Source organism: Oncorhynchus masou, chromosome 18, assembly GCF_036934945.1.
Source record: "Oncorhynchus masou masou isolate Uvic2021 chromosome 18, UVic_Omas_1.1, whole genome shotgun sequence".
NCBI lineage: Eukaryota > Metazoa > Chordata > Actinopteri > Salmoniformes > Salmonidae > Oncorhynchus > Oncorhynchus masou.
The window spans coordinates 45714197-45726863 of record NC_088229.1 but is presented as its reverse complement, the minus strand read 5'-3'; the positions used below and the strand labels follow the sequence as shown (position 1 = coordinate 45726863).

The following is a 12667-nucleotide window of genomic DNA, read 5'->3' as shown; positions in this document are numbered from 1 at the left end:
CCCATAATGCCAGTTCCAGCCCATAGCCATATGTTTAGCTAGATAGATTACGTTAGCATATTCACTAGCCAGCGCAACATAGCTAGCTAGCTAAGGACAGTGCACTAACTTTGCAGCTAACACAGGCAGCTGATTATGGAAACGAATCCATTGTGATTTAATTATGTCAATACTTGCTAGAACAAAAGTGCTACCTGCTGCGTGCCGACCCGGCAGCAACGAACCTGCTCTTTCTACTTATAGAATCGTAATGCTGGTCAGTGGCCAACAACTTGACTTTGAGCCAATCAGAGAGCACAAATCCCCATTTGGGGGAGTCAACAGTAGTGCCAACAAAAAGGAAAAAAGAAGGCATTTTCTCTATACGTCCACGGTTAAATGTTATGGACCCATAAGCTTTGTCCAAAGAGCCACGACGGAGGTGTAGTGCCTACAGAAAGACACCATTACTATTTCTATCTATAGAAAAACACTTAATCATATTTATATCTGTGACTAAGATTTCAGTAGCACCATCTACTGATTCCATCAACAAGGTGCAAGATTAGGTGGAAAACAACACAGCACAGAAATGAGTGAAACACAGCTCACACACACACAGGGCCTGGCTTACCATCATCCTCACACTCTTCCAGAGGTTTCAGAGGTTTCTCAAGACACCGGGGGTCGATCCACGATGTGGTCTTTGTGTTGTGGCTGAGGAAACAACACATACACAGAGCTGTTAAAGACTGGCTCTGAAGTCAAGGTGATAAGCACAAAAAGCAACAAAAGCCCAATGATCTCATCAGCACATGGATGTGAGGGGTTGTCTATAGGCTTGTCGCTAAAACAAGCAAGTGAAATCAAAGAGAGATCAATTCTACAATAAAACAGACTTCTCCCCCATTGAGAAACACAAAGAAGAGGGTTGGAAGGAGACCTGTCAGTGCTGACGTGTTGTATAGAATAGGTGGCTGGTGCCTCAACATCACCACACAAGCTCTCCTTTCAATTCTCTTGACTTTGCCAGTCCAATAATAAAAGCAGACCAACATGCAGGTGATGAATGCACCCAGCCATTTCCTCATCCTCTCGCAGCTAGTCAGGCAGCCCCAGCTCTGTGTGTTGGTCTGAGGACAGAGGGCTGGGCTGCATGGAAGTGGTCAGGTGATCTGACCTGCCTGTGATCTCTAAGGAGATCAGTCTATGGAGGATTAACGGCCTAGAGAGAACTGAGCAATGACAGGCCTGTCTGGGGGAGAGGAGGAGGGAGAGTACTGGGAAACAGGAACGAGAGGCTTGTATAGTATAGTAGTATACATAGTATAGGGAGTATACAGTATAGAGTTCTGTTTGGGTATTTAGTCTATGAAGTAGACCTCTCTGTTCTTGGTTAAAGTTAAGGGTAGTTACTGTACATAGGGTATTGGGTGAATATGTACACTATGATGCAAGCTATTGTGAGTTGTAGGATGAAGTGTATAGGGTATATAATATATACTTTGTAAAGTACACTTTCTGTATAGGTTAAGGGTGGGTGGGGTATATGGTATAAGATATATTATAAATACTCTATATAGTAGACTTCTCCATTCTCTGTGTAGGCCATCTCCCAGTTGTCTGGCAGGGGTCCCAGGGGGTCTTCAGGAGAGGCCTGGGGTTGGGCATGCGTCTGCTGCCCGTTGTCCGAGGTGGAGGCGGCCACGTTGTTCAGACCATAGGACGGAGCATTCTCGCGCGCGGGATATGGCCGAAGTACACCGCCGCGGCTCTCGTCCTGGTCGCTAGAGTTACCTGTGCACAACAAGGGAGAGGGGAAGAGACTACGCACTAAGGATCCTGGGTATATAAGGAGCACAACACGAAAAAAACAGAGAGGGGAGGTTTAGGTTTCATGCAGCAATCGGAATGTGTGAATCTACGGGTGGAATGATAAGACACTTTATGCTAAGACGACTGTATGCATTATATCAATGCATGACCTGATCATGACCACAAAACATCCTTCCCTCTTTATCTTCTTTCTCTCCCTCCCTATCACCCTCCTTCTGGTAACCCCCTGGCTGTTGGAATGGGGCCCAATGACTATAATGCAAAAGCGGTCAGCTTCCATTTCTCTAAACCCCAACTCCTAGTTCCCCCCTTCCCTCCAGGCCTCCCTCGTTCCTCCCTCACATCCGTGAGCCGTTCAGGGGTGATCAAACGCTAATTCACCACTCTGCCAGGATGGCAGGACACACAGAGAGGGCCATAGATTCATACCGTCCCCCCACCCGACTAGGAAAAAGCCCCTCCATCTAGGAACTGACTGAATGTCTCTCACACTCTCCAGGATGGAACAGACTTCAAAGAGAGGGAGACGGACAGAGAGAAAAACACTCATCCGTGCCCATCAGCTAGCTTTCTTTCTGGGCAAACACATTAACACAGGTTCTGATAGGCAATATTTCAAACTTAGACATCAGAAATTAAGCTTAAAAAAGAACAAAGTGATATACTCATCACCTTAAATAGGTGGGAAATATTAACACACTATTAACAGATAGATTAGTGCATTAGACGAAGACACAAATGAGTGGAAGAGAGAAGAATGAGTAGAATAGAGAGAAAAAGATGTGAGGGAGAGAGAAAGAGTGACAGGAGATCGAGGCCCTATGAATTCTGTTTGCACTGTGTTTCTCCCCTCCTCGCAGGCAGATGGCAGTGTTAAGACTGTCACAAAGAGAAATCAGCATCACAAAGACATGATGCAACCTCCAGACACCCAGCAATACAGAGCAGAAGAAAGTACAAACACAGGCACACTCTCACATGCTCTTTCACACGTGTAGACATACTAGCACAGATACAAACACACATGCACGAACACACACACACCACAGTGAACACCAGCCTGGTTTGGTAGTGTTCGTCTGTATCTAACTGTCTGACTGCAATGTACAATGACTCACCTGTAAAACTGTTGTTCATTTCCGTGGCCTGGTCGTCATCCTCATAGTCAGCAGGCACTACTCGGGCGTTTTGCATGTCATTGTAGGACTTGGTGTGCTTGGGAGTTGACTGCTGGGAGCCTGGGGGGCCGTTGAGGGGCACAGCATCACTGAAAATCACTGTCCCAACCACGGGCTGCCTCGGCGGCTTGGGGGTCCCATAATAGTTACCTAGGCAACAAGAGGGACATTAGCATGCCTGAGAGAGAGGGAGGGAGGGGAGGGAGAGGAACAGAGATAAAGAGGGCGGCAAGAAAAAGATCCAGAGAGAAAAAAGGAAGGGAAAGAGAGACAGAGGACAGAGATAGCAGGAAGGAGATCTATAAAATCTCTAAATCTTACGCAGGGGAAAAAGAGACAATGCCAGAGCACAATGCATCCTGAAATGCTGGGAATAAGCAGCTGCTGGAAAAGCAGGCTTTTCCCACTAGCCAATGGTGTTATAGACTGAGAGGGGAGAGCTGTATTGTCTGGGAGCAGGGAGCATACACAGATAATACAATGGACGGGCTCAGAAGGGAAGAGAATCTTTACCTCGTTAAAGTATACATTCAAATGACTGGCTTACATTGGTCAGTGCCAGATCTGTTACTAAGATTTATTTCCCACAATGCAATCCAAGAGATAGCAACACATGTTCAGAACAAAACACAAATTGTATGTCATTATCTACAACTGAAGCTGTATATCCTGAAAGTATCTTTAAAAAGTCTATCCACAATTCTCTGGGAAAGTGCCAATTTTGGATATGAGAATGCAACTCTTATCTCAATGCCACTGCATGTCATGTCACTGACACACTGTACGTAGGTCTGCTTTGTATATATTTGTATTTGGAAGGCAATAGGCTCCTGTGGACAGGCATTTGACATTGTCTGCGGGGCAGAGAGAAAGGTGTCAAACACACAGTGGTACAGGCAGCAAGCAGATTAACGCTGTTACACACACACACAACCCACACACACACACACACACACAACACACAGGTGGATTGTAGTTTCTGTCAGAACAGAAGACCTATCACTGCGGTGCACTGTACTAATCTAGGTGAGGAGAATCTGGTGAACTGGTGAAAGATCCTATTCTCCACTCCTACAGTCTACCATCATCATAACCAACATCACCATCCTCACCTTCATACGTTCCTATTTCCAGTAGTGTTCCACACTGCTCAAGATTTAGGAAGTCCTCTATGGACATAAAGTTGTAATCAACCCCAGGGACCTCACCGTCTCGAGGGGGGCGTGTCGTACCTGTGGAAAGAGGAAACCAAGGTTATTAATCAGCAATACTACCAACCAGCTTGACCGAAAACGAGGGAGCAGTTTTGTTGGTGGTTAACTCAATGGCAATTACATTTGCCAAAACATACGGCTCAATTAACAAACACAAACGTTATTGCCTCACTGTGGGCGGAAACCAAGATTGAGAACGAGGAACGAGCAAGTAATATATGGTAAGTATTCAAACACAGCAAGGTCCATTAATCATAGGACTGAGAGAGAGCCACTCAGAAGAACAGGTCCCCACAAACAGGAAGTGTGGGAGCTGAATACAGGCCAGCTCACCCATTAGGCAGGATTAGGCGGCCGCTTATGGCGGCAGATTGGCAAAGGCGGTATTTTCCAAGCTTAGTTGACCAAGACGCACCTCCAACAACACATCATTCTTCCCTAAAAAACAAAAAATGTATCTCAACCAGTGGCAGTCTGAGATAAGCAGTGCCCACTTTGTCAAAGGCAGGGGTGTAAAAACTTTTGCTTGTCCATTCCCAGCCCATCTTGGTGCTGTTGGACCAAATCTGAAACAATCATAGACGTCTATGTTTGGTTCAGATTTGGTCCAGTCTGAAACAGCCTTGATTTGGTCAAAACATAGACATCTATAAATTACGTATTTTCAACTTTAATTCTTAACCGAACAGAAACCTGATTTCAAAGTCAAGAAAATATGTATTTTCAACATCCGGAAAATACGTATTTTCAATGTCCGGATAAAGACACATTTTAAACATGAGGGAAATATGTATTTTCACCTTTCATTCAGAAAATAAAATACTAATTTCACCGCCTGGAAAATATGTATTTTATAAATCTTTTTAACATAATTTTGCTTACCGGGACTATTCTAGTTTTGCGGGAGTACAGGAGGAGGGTGGCAGAACGTCCACGACCGTGTCTTGCTGAATCTGACAGCGTGCGATTTTGGTCACCGCTTGCTTTGAGACTGCAGTGAACAAAGCGGGTGGACATGATGCGAGGAAACAGAAAATTAAGAAAGTCTCACACACACCCCTATCTAGTAGTGGTGGCATATCACAGGCTTTAAACACACACAGGAGGTAAAAGAAGGGTCATCTTTATCAACACAGAGGAACTGACACTATCGTCTGTGTCACGAGTCCGACTGAGGGTGGTTTCCCTTCCCTGTCGGGTGGCGCTCGGCGGTCGTCGTTACCAGCCTATTAGCTGCCACTGATTGTCTTTTCTCCCCCTCCTTGTATGTTTATTGGTAGCACCTGTGTGTATGATTAGTTTGTCTTTATTAGACAGCCGGCCCGCCTGGTTGTTGTGCGGGATTATTCTTTGTAACCTTCTGCTCTGTATCAGAGGAACGTGTTAGTTCCTAGTCGTGCATTTTTGAATCGTCAATTTGACATTCCCTGTGTTTTGGGGCCGTGATCACTGTTAGCACCCTGTGGTGCATTTAGTGCATTAAAGAGCACAGCATTGTACTCTCTGTCTCCTGCCTTTGACTCCACGACACCCGGATTGTTACAGTCTGGATATTTTATTTCCCTTCTGGCATTGTGATCATACAGTATGGCTAAAAAAAACCTCTGTGATAGTTTAATTTAAAAAGATTTGTCTTCATGGTCTAACTGAACCACGAATAGGCCCATATTTGTCTCCAAAGTTCATCTGTAGTATAAAGGCCTACCTATATCACCATGAAAAAAATGTGGACTATGTTGTTACACATAATGGTCTGAAAAAAATAATGTGTGGTCTATTCAGGGGAGATTACTTTCTACTACATCTGGTCAATTCATTTTCTCCTTCTGGCCTGCACCTTTAAAGTTAGCACTCTTCTCAATATCAACCATCTGGCCACGTTTTCAGTTAAAAGATTGGCTAATGTCAAAATGAGCTTCAAGTTCCTTGGCGTCCACATCACTAAGGACTTAACATGGTCCAAACACACACACCCGTATAGTCGTGAAGATGGCACAGCAGCGCCTCTTCCCCCTCCGGAAGCTGAAAAGATTTGGCATGTGCCCTCGGATGCTCAAAAAGTTCTACAGCAGCACCATCGAGAATAATGAAATAGTAACACTACCTCGTTCAAAGAAACTTAAATATGTTGTCTTTCGATTTAACCCTCTGAATGGCGCATATACACAATCCATGTCTCAATTGTCTCAAGGATTAAAAATCCTTCTTTAACCAGTCACCTCCCCTTCACCTACACTGATTGAAGTGGATTTAACAAGTGATATCAATAAGGGATCATAGCTTTCACCTGGATTCACCTGGTCAGTCTATGTCATGGAAAGAGCATGTTCCTATGGTTTGTAACCTAACCTAAAACCCTAACCCTTACTCCTAGTCCTAACCTTAATTATAACCCTAACACTAAACCCCCTAGAAATAGCATTTGACCTTATAGGGATTAAACAAAACATGTATTCAGTTGGTCCCCCCCAAGGACGGACGGACAGATGGACGGACAGACACTCAGTATCACTACAGTGAGAGGGAGTAGAGAGAAGACAATAGAGAGTGGGGTCATTGAGGTCCTCTCTTTACAGAGACAGAGATGACAGGAGCCGTCACACACCTGGCAGATGGCTGACTGAAGTCGTAACCCATTTGTGAGTAGGAAAGTCAGGACACACACGCACACATTGCCATGGAGGCATGCACGCACACACAGCTTGTTAAGTGCTCAAAGGTGCCGTCCAGAACCAAAGCTGTTTCTCTGACACAAACATTTAAGCACTATATTTGAACTCGAAGCATTTGATCACTCAGGGAACAACCTTTCTCTAAACATCTCAAAATGACTACAGTTCATCGTGGCACAGAGACTTAAGATTTAGTGTCTTTTCTCTTATCCATTTTAAATGACAAAGACAATGAATTACAGCAGCGGTTTCATACTAAGGCCATCTCCCTATCAAAGAGCCATACAATACCCTTTGATGAATCACCTAATTGGCAAATGTATTGGGATTATACTGTCCTTCTGCCGCTCTGTGTGTGTCACAGTGACCTGAGTTGAAGAAAATAAAGTTTGCTGGGAGTTTGAGTCATCGTCGTTGCCATACAAAGTGTGTCCCTTGATGATCTATGAGTCTGTGGTAATCTAATAAATGTCTTTGCTGTGGAGGGAGTGGATGAGCTGTTCTCTCTCTGGTAGTATTTCCCACACTGGGGGCATTTGATGCAGGTGTACTGACAGAGTAGCTCAGTACTTCTGTAGCAAGTACTGTATCATTGAATAATTCTAAAGCAGCTCCACCAACTTGGATTGAGACTTGTTGGGTTTGAGAGAGTTGCAAGTTATTTTCCAAGCCAATGTTTTTCAATTAAACTCCTCCCAGTCTGAGAGAGTAGGACTCTTTTTAAGCAGTCAATGTCTTTGTTTATTTTTTATTTTTTTAGAAAGGCTCAACATGCTCAGTCATCACCGTCATCTTAAAACCATGAAACACTGTTCAAAATAGGAATTCAAGGTTTCTCTCAAATTCAAACCCTAATGTCAGTTGTGTTCTCAGCAGCTCTGGACATGTGAGATACATGACATAATGGATTCTCAATGCAGGCAGGCAGCAGGCAGACAAAAGGCTCAGTGAAGACAGGCTTGGCCTCATTACAATCTGTGTCCCTCTTCTCTATTCTACAGGAACAATGAACTGGGCCTAACTCAGGCTGATGAACTTCCAAAACCACTCAGCATCAATGGTAGGACTCTTTGTCTAGTCGTGAGAAGCTCCAGTTTCTTGTATGAATGGAAAAAATAGAACACAAGTAATCATAACTGTTTCAGCAACGAAAGACCTTGGGAACTGTACTAATCGGGAATAACTATAGTACCGGTCTTCTCTTCCTAAATACAGTGAGAGAAAGTAGGATTGAGAAATTGGTCTCTCATTACTGTTTTCAGCTTCACCTCTTACAGTAACAGGCCAAATTAAAATTCACACAATTTAGTTTTGGTGGTAAATAATCCCTTTAACTGTTTGTACTAAAGTAACTACTGAGTGTAATTATGACTGACCCCTGAGGTGTGAGAGGGAAATATGCCCAGGCAAAACACATGCACCAGAACAGATAACAGACACATTCAGTAGAACTAGACTGCTACAGCTTCTGTGCAACATTCAGTTTCAGACCTGTTGCTAAGGACAACCAAAGATGAGGTTTACATGTTGCACTTCCTGTGTGCAAGAAAACCCGAAAGATTAAATATTTATCAGGATATAAACGGCAGTGTGTGTGTACAGAATTAGAGCTTGATGATATACATGAATATTGTTGCTAGAATTGAATAGAATACTGTAATAATGGAATGTCCTTGTATAATTGTGGCCTACTGTATGTCATGTTTAGGAACTGAGTAACTGAGTGATTAATGAATGACTTACCTTAGACACATACTTTACAGCACAGTGTATTAGCACATCATACAGACTGGCAGTGTTACACTGTCTGACTTTGACTTTCTGTTGACATGAGGAGGAGCCTACCTGTTAGTATCGCTGTCCTGTTTACAGTAGTGTCAACACAGGAGACATAACCTCTCTCCCCAGGGAAGACCTGCTACCAACAGCACCACACCAATTATACATGTTCCCAGTCAGAGCATGGAGTCATTACACTAGCATACGACATACAGGAGCTGAAAGACACACGTCAGTGCAGTGCACAGTCAACTAAGCCCTTTGTAGAAAGCATTAGAAAGGGACTAACATAAGAAAATGGTCCTGATGAACTACAATAGGACTGTGCCTTTGCTTAGAATATTATTATGATTAGGCTATATTTCAAATGTAAGGCAGGAATTGTTTCACTTTCACTACGATGGTATTTGAGAGGCATAGCCAGCTCCAGCTTTGCTAGACAACAGATAAATTAACACGTAGGGAGGATGTGTGGAATGCTTCTGTCTCCTTACTCTCTTTATCCCTCTCGTTTTATCCTTCTCTGTTCTTCTCTCCTATCCCACTCAAGTGAATTCCATCTCCCTATCTCTACCTCTCTCTCTCTCTTCCTATCTCTAGCTATTGAACCATCTCGCTATCTCCTTCCTCCGCTCTCTCTCCATCCATCCCTCTATGTTACGTGGCATTAGCGGTAGAAAAATATGCCACTAGTTGTGACGAGGTGCCCGGCACGCGGCTGACGTTCTCCTGCTACTCGGGAAGGTTGGGAAATAGAGCACGGATTATCCAAACAGCATCAATCCCCCACCCCTCGCAGCCTCAACATCAATCAGCAGCTGTCATCCACTCCACCAGGGGTGAAGGGAGGGGGCTGTTGTTGGGGGGCTGCAGCCAAATGGTAGAATGTGGCAGTGGGAAAAGAGTTCGGGAGAGCGGAAAAAGAGAATTTATGAGGGAGAGAAAGAAAGAGAGAGAGCGCTCAAGACAGAGAGAGAGACTGGCTGTCACAGACAAATCTGGCTACCCAGAGAGGATAGGTTGTGCTCACTCTGCCCTGAGTCAGACCGAGACAGATCTGCATTTTCTCCTACCCGGTGAGAACTACACAGACTTATGGAAATTTTATTTCACAAATTGAAAACAAATACATTATTTTAAACAAAGCAGAAAAGGAGAAAATCCAATATCTATGGGAGAAAAAACCCTTTATGCCATATTAGCTGCAAAATCTGTAGCTTCCTGCCACACCCGTAGGGATAGCTAGTGGAGTGACCAACCAGAGCAATAACATTGCTACATGTGTCTTTCTCACTATTTCATTATTGTCCTCATTCATTTCTTACTGTATTGTCAAGTTAATTGTTACTAATCATTGAATATTACTATTTATCTGTGTCATCATTGATTTGATCTATATGTTTGCTTGGCAATGTATGTGGGAACAATTTCCATGCCAATGAAGTCATTTGAGAGAGAGAATAAAAAACACCAATTAATGAATGCAGAGCAGATTTAGGATGATCTCTGCTAATTATCAAAATCCCAACCAAATCATGAGAAAACAAAAAGATAATTACTTGACACATTGGAAGGAATTAACCAAAAAAAAACAAGTGAACTGGAGGCACAGTGGCAGAATACCTGACCACTGTGACTGACCCAAAATTAAGGGAAGCTTTGACTATGTATAGACTCAGCGAGCACAGCCTTGCTATTGAGGGAGGCCACTGTAAGCAGACATGGCTCCCGAGAGCCCACAAAATTAGGTGGAAACTGAGGTGCACTTCCTAACCTCATTCCAAATGTATAGAGACACATATTTCCCTCAGATTATACCGACCCACAAATTATTTGAAACAAATACAATTTTCCAACAAATAACCACCCACATCTATTTAATGAAATACCAGTGTGCCATCACAGCAATATTTGTTACCTGTTGCTACAACAAAAGGTCAACCAGTAAAGCACAAACATCATGGCAATTAAAAACTATATTTATCTGTCTATTTATTTTCAACAATTTGCACATCATTACAGCACCGTACATAGCCATAATATAACATTGACATGTATCTACAGTATTCTTTTGAATCTTTTGTGAGTGTAATGCTAACTGTTCATTTCTGCTGGTTTATTTCACTTTTGTTTATTAGCTATTCCACTCAATTTGGAAAGTAAATGTGTTTCCTATGCCAATAAAGCTCATTGAATTGAATGAATGCGCGAGAGAGCGAAAGAGAAATAGAGAGAAGTGAGATCCAGAATCCCAGGGCGACAGGAAAAACAATCACCTAATGGGTGTTTAAACCACTCTCCAGCACAAAAACTTTCTCCCTATCCCCCACTGCTCCTCTCGTTGTCTAACAAACAAGACAATACCAAACTGCACAAACGCACACACAGTCCAATATATACATAGAACCCCTGGCTTGCTTAGCACACTATCTCAATCCCTGTCTGTTTGTGCAGTTTCCCTGTAGGATCAGGTCTTCACTATCATTGGGAGCATCTTGTTAAGGATCTCTCCTTCCTCTTTCTCGTTTACGCTCCCTGTCACTTCTTTGTATTCGTCTGTCTGTGTGTGTGTGTTGTGTGTGAGCTGTGAAGTATCGATTGAAGCCCTGCTAAAAGGATGAGGAGGCAGAGGCAAGCCTGTCTGTGAGTCTGTCATGTCATCAACATTGTTTCCACAACCTGCCACTGAACTGCAGCATCTTCGAAAGCTCTCTCTGTCTCTCCGCTCTGTGTACATAACATTACACTTTAGCTAGGTCTCAAGGCAAAACAATTGGTTGTCCAACGTCTGCCATCAGGTATAGAATTTAAGTGTGCTGTAAACACTAATTTAGTCACTCAGTTAGTCACACAGACACGCACACAGGCACATACACACACATTCACATGCACACACAACCCATATAAAATACAAACATGCCATATAAAACGTGTGAACTATGAATAGCTTATAGCAAGAGCTAGTTCCTCTCCTTGCTGGCAGTTCATAAAACGCTGCTGTGGAGCAAGATCAGTAGCAGGGGAGCAGGGGACGAATGTCCCTGAAGTGGCCTGTAGAGTGTCTCCTCTGACCCATATCCTGCCTCCCAACACTGGGCCGCTCTCTGGGCTGGGCCCGGTTCCTTAACCAATCAACAGCTAAAGCAAGAGCAATGTTACTGATCTCAGTGAATGGTCATCACAAGTCGTCACTGGCATCACTTTCCCTTGATATTTTCACTCAATGTGATTCCCAGGTGATATATTGGTTGTAAATAATAATGTCAACAATACTTAGTGATTTTGACAGACATTTTGAAATTTCGGAAATTTGTCTAAGTGCCGAAAGTTCTCTGACATAGTGTTGGACTGTCTGTCAAATTGCGGACCTCTTTAACTTTAGGAGGAGAGCGAGGAGGAGAGTGAGGTAGCGCTAGAGCGAGTGCTACGCCACAACCCAGCTATCACATTTGGTTCCTTGGAAGTTGTTGGAAAGTAAGTGTAAGTGAGTGTTCGGTTTCCCTTTGGTTCTGGGAACGACGCCCAATACATTTCCTGACCAGTAAAACCAAACGTTTTTAAATGTTCTGGGAACAGAAGTTAAAATCTTGCCTGTTCTGTTTAGGTTGCAGGGAGGTTCTGAGAATGTTTTATTATGGTTCCCTGAAAGTATTCCTGGGAGGTTTAATTAACGTTCTGAGAACAGATAATGTAGATTATTTAAAGGTAATTAAAAAATGTTCTGAGAACATTCTAAATGTTGTGAATGCATTAAACTAAATGTAAAAGGTTATTTGGAGGTTTTTGAATACTTTTAATAACACTGCTAGCTTAGTTTTGGTTAACTGCTTGGAACTCTAAGCACAAATAGGACACATGGAAATGAACTTGCTTAGACAGTAATCAAACAAACACATTTCACATTCCACAGCGTCAGTGATACGAACCTATCCATGAAATTAGTCCACTGTGCCACCAGGATGGAGATAGCATGCCATGTTTGTTTTTTTACACATACAAAGCTGTTCAT

The 12667-nt window shown here is 43.1% G+C and overlaps 1 protein-coding gene across 2 annotated transcripts in view; it reads right to left on the bottom strand.

Annotated features, from left to right (window-relative positions):
• Positions 1-12667, bottom strand: part of LOC135504696 (membrane-associated guanylate kinase, WW and PDZ domain-containing protein 1-like) — a 125159-nt gene that overhangs the window by 63161 nt on the left and 49331 nt on the right. For both annotated transcript variants that reach the window (XM_064923490.1, XM_064923489.1), the window contains exons 2-5: positions 4106-4225; positions 2934-3143; positions 1554-1776; positions 614-696 (exon numbers count right to left, since the gene is read on the bottom strand). In XM_064923490.1, coding sequence (XP_064779562.1) covers positions 614-696; positions 1554-1776; positions 2934-3143; positions 4106-4172 — 583 coding nt within the window. In that variant the 5' untranslated portion in view covers positions 4173-4225. The remainder of the gene's footprint in view (positions 1-613; positions 697-1553; positions 1777-2933; positions 3144-4105; positions 4226-12667) is intronic.